This window comes from Schistocerca americana, chromosome 1 (genome assembly GCF_021461395.2).
Source record: "Schistocerca americana isolate TAMUIC-IGC-003095 chromosome 1, iqSchAmer2.1, whole genome shotgun sequence".
In the NCBI taxonomy this organism is placed as follows: Eukaryota; Metazoa; Arthropoda; class Insecta; order Orthoptera; family Acrididae; genus Schistocerca; species Schistocerca americana.
In genome coordinates this window covers 770,886,927-770,908,389 of record NC_060119.1, presented here as the reverse complement: position 1 = coordinate 770,908,389, position 21,463 = coordinate 770,886,927, and the positions used below count along the sequence as shown (strand labels likewise).

The following is a 21,463-nucleotide window of genomic DNA, read 5'->3' as shown; positions in this document are numbered from 1 at the left end:
AGCTCAACAAGGATATTGAGTTTGTAGATTAGAAAATAATGTTTGGGAAACAAAATTTTACTTTATTAAAATTGGTACTGACATCCTCTTAGGTAAAATATTCTGGAGTTAAATCCCCCATTCAGATCACCAGGTGGGGTATACTCAGGATGATGTTGTCATCAGGAGTAACAAAACTGGTGCTCTACGGATCAGATAGTGTAATGTTAGAGCCCTTAATTGGGCACATAGGTTAAAAAATTTAAAAAGAAAAATGGATAGGTTGAAGTTAGATATTGTGGGAATTAATGAAGTTCAGTCCTCCTCAGGTGACACCGCTTTAATGTAGCATGACCATTCCTATGACTTGTTCCTCTATTCTGTCTTGTGTGCTTGAGACATATCTTGGTGCTCTGCCTGTCCCCAAAATCAATTGTTGCAATTTGAGAATGTGTCCTTGTTCTTACGAAAAACAAAGTGCTGGTTTCCACACCTCACTGGGACCGATGACCATCGCAGTCTGGTCCCTTTAATCCCACAAACCAACCAACACCTCACTAAGGTTGTAATTGAAGTAATGTTTGTCCAATTGGTCCCTTACTTGAATCTTGATGACTTCTGCAGTGTTATGTAGCTTTATGCTTAATTACAGACTTACTATTTTATCAGTTGATTTGTTTTCACCACGTAATGCCCGCTCTTTACGTCATTCTTCATTGCTGAGCGATGTATCACTTTTTGTTCTGACGCCGCAACTCTTCCTTTCCCATATCTTTACTACTTTTTATCTATATAAATGATGAACTATTGGTTTTGCCGTTTAACAACTTTTTAATAACTGTGGAAGTATTATAGGCATCGGGTCCCACCTAATGTGTCACCTGCCTATACATTTTACATGAACCTTTCAAGACTCGATTGATCTGTTTACAAAGAGAAAGCAGAATATCTCTTCCTTTGACGCCCAACAATGACCAAGGAAGCTCGATGCCCTCGTGGCCCAGGCTCTTCCATGGCTCGCAGTAGTTTGCAGCATTCATTTTATTCCTTGCCCACTTACCGCTATGCCGAACATACGTGGTGATTGTTGGGCAACATCTTCCACGTTATCTGCAACATAAATAAACCTTCTTCCCACAGTATTTCTGAAAACCCAAAATCAAACTTAAAGAACATAATAATAAAAACTGTTCTTACAATTATTTGTATAAGTCTTGGTCAATTTAATGAGAATTGGGACAGGCCTAAGCCTTGTGACACCACACTTCTTTAATCACTCAGTACCAGAATTTTGATATCTATGGCAGAACATCAGTGTGATAATAATCCACCGCATATACTCCTGACAGTCACTGCTCTGTGGCAGACAGTTTGTCAGATTTATTGGCCAGAAACAGGTCTTGCCAACCTCTAACTTGTTAAAGGATCTCTTAATGTTGACATATTTCTTTTTGGCAGCATTTATTGTGAGCAGAGAGAATGAATTACTTACATATTTAAGTTCCATACATACAAACATCAACTTTACCCTAGAAGTTAAAGTGGTTAGAATGCTCTTCTTTCTGGATGACCTGTTAAAAAGAAGAGCATATGGTACAATGAGCCACACTGTATACTGCAAGAAGACACATACTGATTAGGCACGCAACGCATTGGTACATAGGGCTACATACCCTTTCAGAAACAGTATTATCCAAAAACTAGAAAATCTGGAGACAGTTCCTCACAAGAAAGGGTACACAGAGTGGTAGCTTCAGTGATATCTACAACCTACACTGACAATACAACCAGCAAAAACAAAACAGGAGCTGAGAAGTTCCGAGTGATCAAAAAGTCAGTATAAATTTGAAAACTGAATAAATCATGGAATAATGTAGATAGAGAGGTACAAATTGACACATATGCTTGGAATGACATGGGGTTTTATTAGAACAAAAAAAAATACAAACATTCAAAAAATTTTCGACAGATGGCGCTTCATCTGATCACAATAGCAATAATTAGCATAGCAAAGTAAGACAAAGCAAAGATGATATTCTTTACAGGAAATACTCAATATGTCCACCATCATTCCTCAACAATAGCTGTAGTTGAGGAATAATGTTGTGGCCAGCACTGTAAAGCATGTCCGGAGTTATGGTGAGGCATTGGCATCGGATGTTGTCTTTCAGCATCCCTAGAGATGTTGGTCAATCATGATACACTTGCGACTTAAGGTAACCCCAAAGCCAATAATCGCACGAACTGAGGTCTGGGGACCTGGGAGGCCACGCATAATGAAAGTGGAGGCTGAGCACATGATCATCACCAAACGACGCGCGCAAGAGATCTTTCATGCATCTAGGAATATGGGGTGGAGTGCCATCCTGCATAAACATCATACGTTCCAGCAGGTGTTTATCAGCCAGGCTGGGGATGATGTGATTCTGTAACATATCGGCGTGTTCTAATAAAGCCAAGCATGTGAGTCAATTTTTACCTCTCTATCTACATTATTCTGTGGTTTATTAAGTTTTCAAATTTATACTGACTTTTTGATCTCCCTGTATGTAGCTATTGCATTTACTTCCTACAGTGGTGCATTTTCTGGGAATGTAGGATGCACTGACAGGAAATGCCATGTAAAGACAGTTTTCTGCCTACAGGCTAAAACTTGCGCTCTCGCCTTTGTACCTGAGGTCACTAACACGTGCCTATGAGGTGACTCTCGACTCAGAGATATGTCATTTAGAATCCTGGTGGTGGATGAAACTTTCAGTGCCAATTTTTGGCCAGAAAGAGGAGGAAAGGTGGTAGCATTAGGATGCTGATCATCAGCCTTTGTGCCAACGTCCTAGATTAAATTTCAAACCTCTCCACAGAGACTCTTGAAATAAGGACATGTGACACTGTTGATGGTGATCCATTTGTCAGATGGGGACATTAAGCCTGGCTGCCTCCTTGGTGTTGTTTAAGAGAAGTATGTTATGTGGTAGGACTGAGTTTCACCCTTTCTGTTCTCTCAACATCATCATACAAAACAAACATAACATTATACTACACATGTACCCATTACACTAACCTACACTCCACAAATACACATCCAACACCCTTTCACTTATACAGAAGAAAAGTGGCCATATGCACGCAGGAAGAACATCTTTTCTGTTAGGTGAATCCATCCTATGGGATTTCCTTGCCAATAATGCCATACAGCTTTTAAATTTACATGTACATCACTTGGCAGTGTCTATCAGATCATCTGGTAATGTGACATGTCATACTTTGCCAGATGGTGGGAACTGTTAATGATCACTTCCATGAAAATCAGCAATTGACCCAAGTACTACTGCCTAACAACTTTTCCAATGCAGAGCACTGTCTATGGAATGGAACGGATTATGGCCACACTAAGGTTATGGCAAATATGTCAAAATGCCGAGACTTAGTCATTAAAGAATCCACAGAGACTCAAGTAGGGGACTGGCTGATTGATTGTGACTGTGGCTGCAACTTTAGTAATCCATGGGAACCTGCACTTTATTTTATTAAGAAGGAGGAAGTAACCTGCGGTTACAACTTCACTGATTTTGGGGGCACATAGAGTACCAGTGGACATGTCTTGAGCATATGTCCTGGAGTGGAAACTGAGGACAGAGCAGAGAGTCAGAGTGATCATAGGGAAAGACATGTGCTGCATGCTAGCACCAAGGCAGTCAGTCCATTGGTGCAGCGGATGATGGCAACATGCTCATTTGCTGAAATAATGTTCTAAATCTAAATCTACATCCACACTTTGCAAATCACCATGAGGTGCATGGCAGAGGGTACATCTCATTGTACCATTTATTAAGGTTTCTTCCTGCTCCATTCACATACAGGGTGTGGTAAGAATAATTGTTTGAATGCCTCTGTGCATGCAGTAATTATTCTACTTTCTTATTCTATCTTACCCTCGTGATCCCTATGTGAGCAATACACAGGGTAGTGTAGTATATTCCTACCATGTAAAGTCAGTTCTTCAAACTTTGTTAATAGATTTTCTTGCGATAGTTTTCGTCTATCTTCAAGAGTCCTCCAGTTCAGTTCCTTCAGTATCTCTGTGGCATTCTCCAATGGATTAAATACACCTGTAACCATTTGTGCTGCCCTTCTCTGCATACTTTCAATATCCCCTGTTATTCCTATTAGGTACATGTCCTACACACTTGAACAATATTCTAGAACCAGTCTCACGAGTGATTTGTAAGCAGCCTTCTTTACAGACTGACTGCACTTCTCCAGTATTTTACCAATAAACTGAAGTCTACTACCTGCTTTACCCACGACTAAGACTATGTCATCACTCCATTTCATACCTTTACAAGTATTTGTTTGAGTTGGCTGACTTCAACAGTGACTCATTGATATTATACTAGTAGACTACGATATTTTTTCTTTTTGTGAAGTGCACAATTTTACATTTCTGAACATTTAAAGCAAGTTACCAATCTTGGCACCACTTTGAAACCTTATCAAGATCTGACTGAATGTTTATGCACTTCTTTCAAATACTACTTCATTATAGACAACTGTCTGCAGAAAGCCTGATGTTACTATTAATATTGTCTCCAAGGTCATTAATATACGATATGAACAGCAAGGGTCCCAACACACTTCTCTGGGGTACACCCAAAGTTACTTCTACATCTGATGGTGACTCTCCATCCAAGATAACATGCTATGTCTTTTCTACCAAAATTTTGCTTGACACCCCTTACGATTGAACCTTTGACAATAAGCATAGATGTGGTACTCAGTCAAATGTTTCTTGCAAATCAAGAACTACCGCATCTATCTGATTGCCTTCATCTATAGCTTTCAGTATGTCATGTGGGAAAAGTGCAAGTTGGGTTTCACATGATCGATGTTTTTGGAATTAATGCTGGCTGGCATTGAGGAGGTCATTATGTTCAAGATGCCTCATTATGTTTGACCTCAGAATATGTTCTAAGATTCTACTACTAGTTGATGCCAAGGATATTGGATGGTAGTTTTGTGGATCGCTTCTACTACCCTTCTTGTAGATGGGTGTGACCTATGATTTTTCCCAAGAACTGGGCACTAATTTTTATTCAAGTAATCTACGACAGATTGCAGTTAGAAGAGGGGCTAACTCAGCAGCAAATTCAGTATGGAATCTGACAGGGATTCCATAAGGACCTGGAGCTTTGTTCAGTTTTAACAATTACCACTGTTTCTCAACACCACTGACACTAATACTTATTTCATTCATCTCTTCAGTGGTATGAGAATTAAACTGTGGCAGTTCTCCTGGGTTTTGCTTTGCAAAGGAACATTTGAAAACTGAGTTGGACACTAAAATCTGGCTGAATGGCCATTAATTGTTTTGTTATACAACAAGGTATCTCACAGGATTCAATTGTGGGACTATTCCTGTTCTTGACAGTACTAGGTCTACTCCTGTTCTTCATTGACACAACTCGCCTATCAGAGAACATAAAACACTACTAAAATCTGTAATTCATGCTGATGATACATATGCACTTATCAGTAGTCCAATCTCAATCACACCAGAAGCATCCAAGATGATTGATGAATGGTATTCTTGAGCACAAGATGAGTTAGTAGCAGTTTCAGATGGAAGTTGCTCTGAGTGCTGCAAAGGGACTGGAAGCTGCTGTAAATGTGTGTGTTGGGTCACCTAAAGAGAGCGACATACCAGATATACCAAAGATATTTCAAGTATTACATTGTTCTATGGATACTGTCTCCTACACAGGTAGCACAGGATCTATTATCGTTTGTCCACTTGTCAATGATATGTCTTGGAACCATGTACAGGAGCGGGAGGGATAAGTGATTACTCAGGGCTCTAACCAAAACAACTGAGATGCTGTCTCCTACCAAAACTGCAAATGTGCCAGTGAAACAAACTTCACCATTTGGAAAACTTGCTGTGTTCTGTATAGCGAGTGGGAAATGCTAGAGTCCCTTAATACTTAAAAGTCTGAATGTATGATGGATAATGATACCCCTTAGGAAATGGCAGCAAAATAATGGAAGGAGCACCTCCTGCACTTGTTGTATATGTCTTGGACCACATTCATTATGCTGAAGAGGCTGTTCTGGCAGCTACTGGGGGAACAAGATGTAACCAGTTGCAAATTGTAGTCTGTATTGGAATAAACAATGACTGTCACCTAGGTTTTGAGGTCATACTTGGTTCATTTCAGTGAATAGCTAAGAAGGTGAAGAAGATCAGCCTAGCTCATGGAGTTTCAAATGAAGCTAACAATCAGTAGTGTCATCCCTAGAACTGATTTTGGCCCTCCAACGCTGTGCTGAGTAGAAGGCTTGAACCAAAACTTTTGAGGGTTCTGTGACAAGATTAGGCTGTGAAATATGGTTGAGAACTATAGGGTACCCTAAATGGGTCAGAACATACTACACATGAGAGACTTCTTCCCAGCTGATTGCTTGTGTGTGGAATGCACACTAGGTTTTTTTAGCTTGGGTGACTCTCCATCCAATCCGGATAATGATAGCTATTGGAGACCTCAAAAAAAAAAAAAAAAGTTCTCTCAGAGATAAGACAATTAAAATCATAAGGACAAATGCTGTGGCATTTGCAACAAATTGATGGGTTTTGAAGCAGTACTAAAGACTAAAGAGCAGTGGAGTTCACATCATACTAAGTATAGAAACTTGAGAATCTCAAAACTGATCATAGAGAAATTCCTGTAGTAAATTTAAGTGTGTAACAAAAAGAAAAGTTAATAGGATAAGTGATAGAGGTGACAAGATGTCATGCAAAATATTATGAGACTTCTTCTCTGAAAACTACTTAGAACATATGGTTTGGAAGCTCGTTTGTGATGTAAATTTATTAGATTGAATGGCATCAAATAAACCTGACATTTTTGAGGATGACAATAGTACAAAGGGCAACTAAAACAATTTCAAATTGAATGTTCAGCAAACTCGATAGCAAGGTAGTCACACTATGTGTCAGGGAAGACTCTTGAATTTTTAGCTCTGGGCAAGGTCATGTAGAGGAACTGTGGCTGAAGTTTAGAAGAACAGCTAATTTAGTAGAAAATAAGTCTAATCCTAACTTTTAAAACTTCAGCTGTAGGAAAAGTTTTCTATCCTCAATCCCCAAACAGTTTTTGATGAGAATGACTGTCCACGATACACAGTTTCTGTAAAGGAACTGCAAAAGAAGCCAGTGTAACTAAAAGAACAGGGCTATAGGTACAGAGATCCTGAATGAAATATGCAGCTGTCAATGGGATGATGGGTGAAGCCTTCAACAACTACCATACCAGAATCTTATTGAAAGCTTGATCATATGACAAGGCTATCACTGGCACCAAAGTTAGTGTCCAGGCACAAATGAATGACATATGAATTGCAAGTTTTTCTTTTCAAAGGAGGATCCAGGAATATTGCCTTAATTGGATTCTCATGCCACTGCAGAGATGAGTGAGACAAGTAGTAGTATAAGTGGCATTGTGGAGCAGATAAAATTCCCAAAATTGATCAAGAACCCAGGACCTGATTTTATCTCTACCAGATTATACACGGAATTTGTGGCTGAGTTTCCCTCTTTTAACTACAATGTATGGTGTGATTACAGTTAAAGTTCTAGTTTTGAAATGATGTAAAAAATGAACATCTCCTCAGAATGACATTAAATTTAAGTAGAATATTATCAGAGAAGGGGGAAACACTATGGGAAAAAATAACGAAAATTTTACTACTAGATGGTACTCTTAGCAAAATAAAAGATGTGGGTTACATAGTTGTTAGTCAGTTTGCTTCTGAGATGCTTGGTGTGACTGTCTCAATGCAGGATCACACACTGCTGCTAAAGCTCTTTTACAAGAATGGTGACTGTGTGCCAGTAGCTCTGCAGAAGTTCTGGACATTCAAGGGTATGAAAACCGACACAGGTCCAATGTCTGCCAAGGGTCTGGAGAAAATGAATACGAATTTTGAAAAGAAGGTTTGTTTTGAAGTGCAGTGTGACAGAGGAAGGAAAACAATCAATCTGTTGTCAGTAGAAGATGTGGTCACAGCATTGCAGGAGGGGTTGAGTGGTGGTGTGCAAACATGCAGTGTATGCGGAATTGCCTGAACATTGAATATGCCTGTGAGTACAGTGCATAGAATTCTATGAAACATATTGCATTACTACCCATACAAAATGACCAATGTTTAGGAATTGATTCATGCTGACCTGCCAGTAACACAGACATTTGATACAGAATTTCTTACTCATGTGGAAGTGAACAATGAATGGCCATGAAACATTCTGTGGACAGATAAATCCCATTTCTAATTCCAAGGACAATTCAGCACACAGAATTGCAAAACATGGTCAATGGAAAATCCACTTGGATTTCAACTGGTATCACTTCATTCTGCGAGGGTAACAGTGTGAAGGCATCATTTATCCTAGGGCCATATTTTCCCCCAAAGATGGGTCCTGGGGATCCTGATATCTGTGTCATCATTTCTTCACTGGTAAATGCTACAAGAGTCTTTTGTGCATCAATGTCATTCCAGCCCTTCAACAGCATGGACGTATGGGCAGGATCAGTTTCATGCACGATGGGGCTCTTCTGCACATTTTACAGCCAGTGAAACAGCTGTTGAGACATTTTGTAAATACTTGAATTGTCAGCCACCATTTCCCTATGCCTCACCATCCACATCACCTAATTTTAATCTGTATTCACTTCTGCCTGGGTGGTTATCTGAGAGATGGTGTGTTCAGTACTCTGATTAAATCAGAGAAGGGGGAAACACTATGGGAAAAAATAACAAAAGCTGAACTGAAGGCTCTGAGTGTGCAGCACATTCAGAAAATGACCCACAAGATACTCCAGTCTGTTGTGGGATGTGCTGTTTCTTGATTTCAACTTGTGGCAGAAAATAGTCGATAGAATACTGAACATAATATTAATGATAATAATAATAATAATAATAATAGTATTTATTCAACATCAATTAATCAAATACAATCCTCAGAAATAATACAGTTTCAGGACATCATACCAATTATTCTTCTGAATATGTCAATAAGTTTCAAACTAAAGATTTGTTTGTGTTAATAAATTTTACATTTTGCTGCATTTTGTTATTATCAAAACATTAGATCAGTTGTGAGTTATTTAAAACTATGAGCTTGACACACAAGATAAAGTACTCATCTAGAGAATAAAAAGGGTTTTAATTATAATTCTTTTTAGCTGCCTTTGTTAGTAAGAAGGGCTGTGAAACTTTTCAGTAGGGCATTGGCTAGCTTCATCCCAGCAGAAATGCATTTGTTTTTTCACATAAAGCTGTTCTGTGAGCTGCACCAGTATGATACAAGACAAAAATTCAGATACTGGTATCTGAATTTTTGTCTTGTATCATACTGGTGCACCTCACAGCTGGAATTTGGATTTACTGTTTTCACAATCAATATAACTTTCAATATTTATACACCTGTAGTGGTATGCATACCTAATTTTGAGAACAGGTTCTGACATGTTTCCCTAGGTGTGGCACCACAAATAATTCTGATAACTTATTCTTGTAGTTTTTATAATGTGCTTGGGGTGGTTTGAGTTGTTGCACCCCAAATTTCTACAGCATAGTTTAAATTTGATGAGAATAGAGTGTGATAATCAGTTTTTAGTACACACATATCCTTACAATATTTGCTAATCATGTTTATGGCAAATACATTCTTCAACAGCTTTGAGGCTATGAAATCTATATGCATGTTCCATTTGAGGTTGACCTGGATTGTGATTCCCAAGAATTTTATCCAGTTTTCCTGTTTTACAATGTCATTTCCTATGAATAATTTCATGTCAAATTCTATTTATGTCCTTGTGTCAAATTCCATTATTGCAGACTCTGAAGCACTTACAGTGCCACTTATGGAAATTCCCCCCCCCCCCCCCCCCCATAACATTTCCGTCTTCTTCGATAATATTTCATTCAAGTTTGATCTCATTATGAGCAGCAGTTCTTTTTTTACAGGGTTTTGAAACTGGGACTTTAATTATAATCACCCCTTATTGTTGATTCTTTGGAAAAAACTGTGACCTGTAGCTGGAAGAAAGCAAAGAACACATTCATCCACAAGATGGGTAACAGAAGTGATCCACAAAATTGCCATCCTGTTAATTGATGTCCATCCATTGTAGAATCTTAGAACATATTCTGAACTAAAACATAATGAAGTATCTCAGACAGAATGATGTCCTCTATGTGAACATCTCGAATTCTGAAAAAATCGGCAGTACAAAATGCAGAATGAGATTTTCACTCTGCAACAGAGCGTGCGCTGATATGAAACTCCCTGGCAGATTAAAACTGTGTGCTGGACCTAGACTTGAACTAAGGACCTTTGCCTTTCAAGGGCTAGTGTTCTACCTCTGTTGGTAGAACATTTGCCCACAAAAGGCAAAGGTCCCGAGTTTGAGTCTCGGTCTGGCACACAGTTTTAATCTGCCAGGAAGTTTCATATCAGTGCACACTCCACTGCAGAGTGAAAATCTCATTCTGGAAACATCCCCCAGGCTGTGGCAAAGCCATGTCTCTGCAGAATACTTTCTTCCAGGAGTGCTAGTTCTGCAAGTTTCACAGGATAGCTTTTGTGAAATTTGGAAGGTAGGAGACAAGGTACTGGCAGAAGTAGAGCTGTGAGGATGGGTCATGACTCATGCTCAGATAGCTTCATTGGTAGAGCACTTGCCCACAAAAGGCAAAGGTCCCAAGTTCAATATAAAATTCAGTTCACAATTTTCTCACATGACTTTCTGATATCCATGATCAAGGCAGTCACGTTGATGTAGTATTTCTTGATTTCCAAAAAATAATTGACTTGGTGCCACACAACCAAAACGTATTAACAAATGTACTATCATATAGTGTATCAAACAAAACTGTATCAGATTAGATTCAATTTTTTTCCATAGACCCAAAAATGAGATGATTCTCTTGGGTGTGGACCATGTCACTAAGTATAACAAGGATATAGCATGTTATCTTGGATGGAGAGACATTAGCTGATGCAGGGAAGTATATTACAATTGTTGCTATTCACGTTGTATATTATCGATCTGGCAATCAATATTAATAACAATGAATTCTTTAATGAAGTACCATCTGCACAAATATTCAGTCAGATCTTGACAAGACTTCAGAGTGGTGCAAATATTAGCAGCTTGCTTTCAATGAACAAAAATATGAAATTGTGCACTTCAGAATACAAAAAATGTAGTATCATATGACTACAATATCCAAGAGTCACAAATGAAATCAGTCAACTCATTTGAATACCTCAGTGAAAAAATTAACAGGGATAGGAGAATTATAAGTTTAAATATCTGAGTTATTATCAATAGGAAACAAAAACATTTTAAGTTTATATTTATTAACATAATATATACATGTTCAAAAGACAACAGCAGTAGAGTAGTAATACTTTTATTGAGCTTTTAAAAATACAAAAAATGAGAAATGCACACACTTTCGTTCAGCTGCGCTTAAGAGCACGCAAACATGCCCAAAGAGTATACATTTAGCAAATTTCACAAAGAAATGCAATACCAATTTTGCTGACACAACCTTCACAACCAAATGTTTTCCTTTTGGAGTTATGATGTTTTGGATCTCGTTAGAGCAGAAAGTATTCCTGTCAAATCCATGTTACAGATGTGATGAGCAAGAAACTTTTCCTCTTCCGCTCCCTGCTTCAAATTTTTTAAAAATATCTCAGTTTGAGGTTTACTGAAACCAGTACTCCTCCCTACATTTTATTTCTCTGGAGTCTGAAGTGTAAGGCGGTGGATTTTGCAGAAATCTTGAATCCAGTGCTGTCCAGCTGCCTTTGCATCCTTACTGAAGTGGGGATCCACCTTGTTAGCCTCTGTGTGCTCAAACGCTAATTGCATGAACTGCAGCCTGCTGAGACCATAGAACAGAGCATAAAGATCCCTGACATGGGTTGCTAATTCTTTTTCCAATTCATCTGAGAAATTTTTTTAAAAACATCCCAGTGGTGATGGTCCAGTTCCCTAAAAGAAAACACTATCTGTAATCAGAATATTTTGAACATAGCCTATGCATTTGTATATTGGATGTTTAATAAGGGAATACCATAAACTATGTTCCCTAGTCATTGCTACCAGTCTTTTGCTTAAAGTAAATTCCTATGTACCAAGAGCGGCGGCAATCTTTCATCTGCTTACCCCATTTTGATTCATTTTCTGGCCTCATTGAGCAGCTCTTCAGTAAAGATGAACTTCCTGTCCAATTTTTGTACTTAATTTAAAGTCAGTCTGAAACAAAACCTATCCTTCAGACTCCACAACATATGAAAAATGGCATAAATTTGCAGTTGCGCCCTAAAGAGTAAGCACTCACTCTTTGTGGATGTAATTGTATTGCATACTCTTTCATACATTAAAAATGATTCTACCCAAAGTCAAGAGATGGTAGCACATGGCACATTTGCAAAATATGTGGATGCATTATAGTAGACTGAAAGCCAACCTCTCAAAATGCAATCTAGAGCTGAGGGCTATTGCTCATGTTTTCTGTGAATACCTTTTGCAACACAGAAACAGAATTACATTAAGAAAGCTGAAAAGTGGTTCTCACCGGTTTCACTTCAGAAATACAGGGTTTCTTCACGCAACTTCTATGAGGAGTTTCTGATACCACTCCGGACACTACTACATAAGTGGCAAGCTGATCAGTTTAATCAGCTGTCAGCAATACTAGCTGCACTCTCTTTGAGACTGTGCATTCTTTGCTATATTTACCCTATGAAGCATTTTGATCACATTGTTTGTTAGTTACATGTTCCAAGGATAACTTTGCTTGATAGATCATAATGATGTGGAATGAGACATTTTACATTCACATTGCAAATTAATTTGTACATAGGCTCAACTATAGGTAAAGCAGGAATGTGACTTAGTTTCATTGGTAGGGTACTGACAAAATGCAGTCTATGAACTAGACCGCCTACACGACACTAAGGTGATTCAACGTAGAATATTACCCAAGTTTATAATCAAATAAGACCAACAGGGGATATTTAATGTATACAAAAAAGGACAGTACAAATTGTGACAGGTTTTTCTATCCCATGGGAGAGCATCATGGAAATGCTGATTCAGCTGAACTGGCCAACTCTCAGCTCTTAACAACAGATATCAAGTGTCTGACAAAACCTTCACTACGAAATTTAAAGAACCAGTATTAAGTGACCAACTTAGAACTATACTACAATCAACTATGTATAACTTCCACAGGGATGACAAAAACTACATTAGAGTGTTTCACAATGCATACAGTGGCTTAAAAGCAGTCATTCCTCTTGCACTCCACACATGCATGGAATGGGAGGAAAACATAATAATTGATACAGCATGAAGTATCCTCTGCCACACTTCTCAGGAGTTTGCACAGTTTGGATGTTGATGTGTGTAGTAACACTGTTCACGTTTACGTCGCACTTCACTTAGCGTAGACCGGGACTGTGTCCTAGGCATGCCCGATGTTAACTGACTGGGCACGGCCCGTGCTGCCAGAGTTGTTATTGTTGTTATGCCGGCAGAGGTCACGTCCAAATTCTCGCGTGACCTCTGGTGGACAGGACTCTACTTGCGGCAACTACCCTCCGTGATGCGCCGTGCCGATGTGCGCCTCCCGCGATCTTTCTGGTGGCTACTGCACTCCACCTCTTTTGGGGGGTGAAGCCACTGTGATCCACTGCGTCAGAAGGTGGAGCATCGGGCAGGAGCGATGACCTCCACATCCATTGGAAGGCCGGAGTTGAGGGGATCTGCCAACCCTTGAGCCGGAACCTTCGAATACGGCTGGAAGTGACCCACATGAAGAGGCCCCCGTCGTCCCACAACCAGAGCCCGGGACAGAACGGGCGACAAGCTGTCGAATTCCAGATCCTGTTCCACCTCAGGAGGGGCAAGACCCAGTGGCGGGGACGATGGGGAAGGGATGACCACAGGTGAACCAGCCTCCTGAGAAACCGGGCCTGCAAGGGGGGCCGGCTCTCGCTGGGGCATCTCGAACGATGGCGATGCCGGTGCTGGAGCTACTGGAGGCTGCCAAGGCTGAGAACCAGCGCAGTGCAGCAGAGTCACAGTGGGGAGAGTCCTAGGTTGACGCCCATGGAGGAGCTCTGCAGGGCTGCGTTCTCCCATTGGTGTGGTCCGGTATGCCGTCAGGAAAAACGTCAATGCTTCCTCCGCAGGAAATTCGTGCACATACTTTTTCATCTGTGTCTTAAATGTGTGCACCATGCACTTGGCTTCCCCATTCGATTGTGGATGGAAGGGGGAGAGCAAACATGCCGAATACCGAAGCGTCTACAAAAATCCTGGAAGGTCTGCAAAATAAACTGCGGTCCATTGTCTGAGACCAGGGTGATTGGCTGACCTTCCACAGAAAAGATTTTTGCTAGTGCCTGGATTGCAACTTCTGAAGTGGTTGAGGAGCAGCAAACCACATATGGGAATCGGGAATAAGCATCAATGACAATGACCCAAAAGCCATTGAGAAACGGGCCCGCAAAATCGATGTGAACACGTTCCCATGCTTGGGTTGCCGGCGGCCATGAAGAGAACGCTGCCCTGGGAGATGCCTGTTGGCTCACACACTGGGAACAGGCAGCCACCAAGTGTTCAATTTCTCTGTCAATACCGGGCCAGTACACATGTCTGTGAGCCAAGGTTTTAGTATGGGAAACACCCCAGTGCCCCGCATGTAATAACGTGAGGACCTCCCTTCGTAAACTTGCAGGAACAACCATGCGAGGAGCTGTATCATCGGTAGCCAGAAAGAGAACTCCTTCCAAGACCGAGAGGTGGTCTCATAGAATAAAATAATTACGAAGAGGGTCCGAGGCCCGGCCCGGAGTGCGGGATGACCACCCCTGCTGAATGAGGCGAACTACTTGCCGGAGAACCGGGTCAGCTGCTGTTTCCCGGGCGACTCGAGAACTAGTGATCGGGAAGCCATCAACCGCTTGGTGGGATGCCACATCCAAATGAAAACACATAATCTCCTCTCAATCGAACGTAGGATCTGGGTCCACCGGAAGACGGGAAAGAGCGTCGGTGTTGGCATGCTGTCCGGTAGGGCGAAAATGAATGTCATAATGGTACTTAGAGAGGAAGAAGGCCCAGCACTGTAGTCTGTGGGCCGCCCTATCCGGAATATGAGAGGCGGGGCCAAATAACGATATTAACGGCTTATGGTCAGTGATTAACTGAAACTTCGTGCCATACAAGAAAGGGTGAAACTTGGTAACAGCGTAGACAATGGCCAAAGCCTCTTTTTCCACCTGGGAGTAATGGGCCTGCGCGGGACTAAGAGTTTTAGACACAAACGCCAGTGGTTGCTTGGAACCATCTGTGTTGCAATGGGCCAGGACCGCCACCACCCCATACTGTGAAGCATCTGTAGCCAGGACCAACGGCTTATGGGGATCTAAAGTAGCCAAATAAGGCGCTGACATGAGGAGGCCCTTCAACAAGGTGAACGCTCGCTCGCATGTAGGCGACCAATCAAAAGGAGCACCCTTGTGCAGAAGGCAGTACAGGGGGATGGCTATGGTGGAAGCCCTGGGAATGAACTGGTGGTAATAGGCTATCTTGCCTAAAAGAGCTTGTAACTCTTTCAGCGAAGCGGGCCGAGGAAGGTCGACAATACCTTGGACCAAACTTCCTAGTGGCTGGATGCCGTGCCGAGAGATGGTGTAGCCCACATACTCAATGGACGGTTGGAAGAAGTTTGACTTATACAGGTTGCAACGCAAGCCCACAGACCTGAATTTGAGAAAGAGGGTGCGAAGGTTGTGCAAGTGTTCCTTCGTGCTGCGGCCTGTGACAATTATGTCATCCAGGTAATTAATACAATGAGGGATTGGCGACATGACGTGCTCAAGATAACGCTGGAATATCGCTGGGGCACTGGAGATTCCGAAGGCCAACCACTGGTAATGGTAAAGCCCAAATGGGGTGTTGACGACCGCCAGCCATTTGGAGTCCTCATCAAGTGGTATCTGATGATAAGCCTCCGAAAGATCGATTTTCGAAAAATATTGGCCTCCCACCACAGCGGAGAACAATTGATCAGCACGAGGCAAAGGATAGGTGTCCACCACCAATTGGGAATTAATGGTACCCTTGAAATCGCCACAAAGACGTAATTTTCCCGAGGGCTTCCTTACAATAACGAGGGGCGAAGCCCACTCACTAGAAGAAATGGGAAGAACGACTCCTAGGGCTGTCAGCCGGTCTAGCTCTTCCTTTACCTGAGGGCGGAGAGCCAAGGGAATCTGCCTCGCACGTAGAAAACGCGGGCGAGCCGACGCCTTCAACGTTAAGTGAGCTTCAAAATCTGAAACACGCCCCAGGCCCTCCTCAAAAATATCTGGAAAGTCTGAGATCAAAGATTCCAATGACTGATAGCGAACGTCTTCGGAGACCAACTGTATGGTGTCAGCGATAGAAAAACCGAAAGCTTGAAAGGCATCCAGGCCAAAAAGGTTAGCAGAGCTCGCGTCACTGACAACAATAAAAGTAATAGGCCGAGTGACTGATTTGTAAGTCACGTCGGTAGTGAATTGACCCAGTAGGGGAATGAACTGTTTACCATAACCGCGTAGACGCCGGTAAACTGGCGCCAACGGGGGCGATCCAAGGTCTGAATAAGTTTGTGCATTCAACAACGAAACTGCCGCGCCCGTATCTACTTACAGTTGTAACCGGCGCGACCAAACGGACACCTCGATAAAGAGTTTGCGTGCCGATGCGTCGGGAGCCTGGCCCGATGAAACTTCCTGAATGTCAACGTCCATGTCCTCTGTACCTGCTTCCTTCAATTCTTTTGCGGCTGAGCGGCAAACTTTAGCTATGTGACCTTTTTTATTACATTTGCGACAAACGGCCAAACGCTGGGGGCACTCTGACTGATCATGATGTATATAGCACGACGCACAGGACGGCAGCAGCGGCCGGCAGCCGGAATTCTGTTTACGCGCCGTGCGGGAGCGGCCGTAACGGCCGGATTGTACCGCCCGCACGTCGTCCACCCCGGACACAGTGGACGCGGCCGCGCCGCCCTGAACCGCCGCGACGTCGCACCACGCTTCCAGCTGTTGACCTGCGGCGTGAGAGACTTCATACGATTGAGCAATGGACAGAACTTCCTCGAGGGAAGGGTCTTCTAACTGCAGGGCCCGTTGCTGGACCTCCCTATCAGGGGCCGAACGAACAATGATGTCGCATACCATAAAGTGGGCATACGACTCTCGCGACTGCTCCGTGACAAAATGACACTTGCGACTAAGACCGTGCAGGGTAGTGGCCCACGCCCGGTAAGACTGATGGGGCTGTTTCTTGCATTGTTAGAACTCGACCTTAGCCGCCACAACATGCGTGTGGTGGCGATAATATGAAGACAGCAATGAACACAATGTGTCAAAAGACAAGGACGAGGGTTCCTGCAATGGCGCTAGCTGCCGCAAAACTTGATACAGCGAGGGACATATCCAATACAAGAAGAGAGCACGACATACCTCTGCATCGGCAACATGAAACGCCTGGAAATGCTGCCAAAGGCGATGTTCATATGCATCCCAATCCTCCGCCGTCTCATCATTCAGGGGAAAGGGAGGAGGGAACGGCGCTGGAACAGACGGCATGGAGAGCAACGCCGGAAGCACTTGTTTCATGGTGGCCATGAGCTCCGTCAGCTGCTCAACCAAAACCCGCACTAAATCCTCCATGCCGTGGAGAAGCTGCGAAACCAGAACAACGACACAACACGCGAAAGAACCACGCTACTCATCACCAATTGTGTAGTAACACTGTTCACGTTTACGTTGCACTTCACTTAGCGTAGACCGGGACTGTGTCCTAGGCATGCCCAATGTTGACTGACTGGGCATGGCCCGTGCTGCCGGAGTTGTTGTTGTTCTTATGCCGGCAGAGGTCGCGTCCGAATTCTTGCGTGCCCTCTGGTGGACGGGACTCTACTTGCGGCAACTACCGTCTGTGACACGCCGTGTCGATGTGCACCTCCCGTGATCTTTCTGGTGGCTACTGCATTGTGGGTGTAACTAGTTTGAGGAGACATAGTGGTTCGTAGGACCTAAACGGAGAATGGAAGGTAACGTTTTGGAACAGAAGGAAGATTCATTACTTCCTCAAAATGTTCAGACTGCCAATCATGTTCATTTTACAGCATAAAAAATGACTAGAGCCTGCATTTGAACTATCAGGCATTTTACATGGGAGCCAATCACATTAGAGGATGTAGAGTAATGCTTGTAAAAATAAAGAACACTTTCTCTTGTGAGCATGACTGAAGAATTAATTGTAATAGCTTTACAGCCAGTTCTGGCTATATAAGGATTAACTCTCACTAGCTCCATCCCATCCTGTGTTAGGAGCCTCAATGAAATGTTGACTCCCAGCATGTTTTGATGCAGCCACAGAATGCGCAGCATTTATGGTATCATTTTTAAATTATACAGTGTAGTTAGATATTTTTTTATTTGTAAATGTAATATTAATCTATATGTTTTGTACAATGTTTCTTATTTTTTTAGGGCTACTGATCATGACACTACAGTTGAAACTGTTATAGCCACTAAATAATTTTGTGAGCATTAACAGAAATAAACTATAGAAATTTTGAAGCAATGTTTCTTATTCCATGTGTTTCCAGTGTAAATAGAAAAACTGACTTGTATGTTATTCATGTCAGTAATGCACAGATATTTAACTCTGGATGCACAGGCCAATGGCCAATTTTTGCGCTATTAAGTATACATTTGTATACGAAATGGCTGCTGTTAACTACTCTTGATCTTGCAGTCAAGAAGTATAGAACTTTCTATATTCTGAATCTAGTTCATAACTTTCTGTGACTTTTGTTCTAGTATTCTTACGTTTATGGAGTCCATTTTGTACACTTTATAGGGCCAAAATGGTTGCCACTCGTTGGAAATTATTTGCAGCTTCAGAAATTAAGACACCGCCTGGGTTATCTTCACCTTGTATGGGATGATTTGGCACTCTCTTATGGACCAATCATTGGTCTTAGACTTGGAAATAATCTCATTGCAGTTATCTGTGGGAAGGAAGCAGCTTCTACTGTTCTCTCTACAGATGCTTTTGATGGTCGTCCTGATGGTTTCTTCTTCCAGACAAGAACATTTAACAAACGATTAGGTAAGAAAATGTTTACATCACTTGCCAGATATTCAGTTTATAGAGTTTAATTATTTATTACAACAATTACTCTGAGATTATGTAAACTGAGCAAGCTTGGGCCCACTTTTTCTAGTTTTTCAAGATTTGTCCTCCATTTTTGTTCCTAAAGTGCAAAAACATTTTGTGAAAAAAGTGGTGATTTTGTATGTACATTTTGACACAGAGTGCATAACTAATCATTCTTGTATGGGAAAAAATACTTTTTTTCCTAAACGGACTAATGTTGACCCACTATAGGAAAACTTCAATTTTTAATTTTGGGAAAAAGTTTTTGATCAGATGGCCAATATTGCTCATGATTTATGAAGAAATAATGTTAATGCAGGTTCTGTAAAGTAAAGTAAGGCAGAGAAAAGGCAGTTAAAGTTATGTACTGGTACTTTACTCAATATTTTACTGAGTGAAAATGTTATAGATGGGCGTGTAACACAAGCAGGGGAAGTATCATTATGAGATTAGAAAAGAATTTAGTGACCCAGTTCCAAAACAGAGTAATATCCTCTCCTAATTGCTCTGGGCTCATTTTCCTTATTTTTATATCCGAAAAACTATAGGTAATTACATCTTCTTTCCCTTCAGCTGGCTTCTTCCAAAACTTCATAGTTTCCTCCAGGCATGACACTTTAACTTTCTTGGCACATTATAACTGACTACAATATAGTTATTTTCTTTCAGGTTCTTGTTCCATGATACATTATCTTTTTAAGTAGTGTTTTTATAAGTGTTACAGTCCTCCTGCCCACACTCCAGTTCATCACTTGCAGAATAATCAGCAGTGAAGTCAGACTTGTCAGTAGAAGAGGTTACACAGCAGTAATTTTTTCTCTCGTTCCCATTTGCAGGTGATCCAAGCATTTGCACTTCTAAGTCTACAGGGATGACTCATTTTCCAGGCCTCACATTTATTAATTATCTTTTTCTTCTTAAAACATGTGCAGACTCTGCTCTCTTACCAATTGCTGCTTTAAGAAATGATTCACTGACACATTCAACTTTCATAGACCTTTCAACATCTGACAGCCTTTTCAGAACTGCATTTGCCTTAAAACTTCTAAAACCTGAAACCATGTTTTCTTCTTTGCCTTGAAGAGTCACTATTTTTTAAGCTATCTTGGAAATGCTTCCTTAGACAGATCTTAAATTTTTCTCCATTTGTGTTTTGCACCATTCATGTAGGATACTGTATAGAACAATTATGTTGGTGTATTTAAGTGAAACTGGAGCAACTTTGTGCTAAGACAAAGTTGTCCTAGGTAACCTATATTGCAACACCAAGCATAGTTTCCAAATTATACAAGAAAGTAAACAGAAATTAAGCTTTATTAAAAGGACAATGTAATTTTACACTACTTAATGTAAAGAAACTGATACTTATTTGAATTTTAAGGTTGAAATTAATGTTGTTACACTACTTTACCATGACCAAAGAGGGGAATTCTTGTAACAATGCTTCCAATAAGGAAAAAACATTTGGAAACCAGTGCAACCAACCTAGACTGAGACTATTCATACTACCAAAGAGTATAGTGTTATAACCTTTAATCACCAATAATTGCATGGATATTCAAACACACTCACTTAGAAACAATAGCTCATTACATGATAACAACTCAGTATCTCTTATTCAACTACCGTGCCGTGACATGTGGCCAGCGTCGTTCGTAGCTAGGCGGCGCTCCCGCGCTCAGCCGAGTTGCAGAGCGCCTCTATCGCCGTTTGCACGCACTGTCGTGGCGGCACTGTTAAATGTCGTAGCACTGTCACAACACTTTTCCCCACTTGGCAAAAAAAAAAAAACACTCAATTCCTTGGAGACATGGACAGTGTGGAGACATCCATGGCCTCTTGTGAGGCCCTGAGAAGATCCCGCAGAGATACACGAGAGTATGGTCGAAAATGTACAGGATGGAAGCTCGTGCGTGGAACGTGCCTCCTGGACGAGATGATGGGTGAAAACTCCGGAGCAGCATCCGTATGTGTCATGGACCTGGGGGTGTGCTCCAGTGATATGAGTCCCGGAGAAGGCGGCGTCGAGACTGGGGCCAGTTCCGGCGTACTCGGAAGCGGTAGCGACGTCGGCTGCATCAACACGTACGGTAGATCGGCAGCAGTGACAGGACTGGCTTCTCGGGCTGGTGGAGGCGAAGGAAGGGGCGGTGGCACCAGCGTGGCCACCACTC

At 41.7% G+C, this 21,463-nt stretch overlaps 1 protein-coding gene across 1 annotated transcript in view; it reads left to right on the top strand.

The window, feature by feature from the left end:
• Positions 1 to 21,463, top strand: part of LOC124545496 (methyl farnesoate epoxidase-like) — a 161,808-nt gene that overhangs the window by 22,802 nt on the left and 117,543 nt on the right. The window contains exon 2 of the mRNA XM_047124442.1: positions 18,990 to 19,241. Coding sequence (XP_046980398.1) covers positions 18,990 to 19,241 — 252 coding nt within the window. The remainder of the gene's footprint in view (positions 1 to 18,989; positions 19,242 to 21,463) is intronic.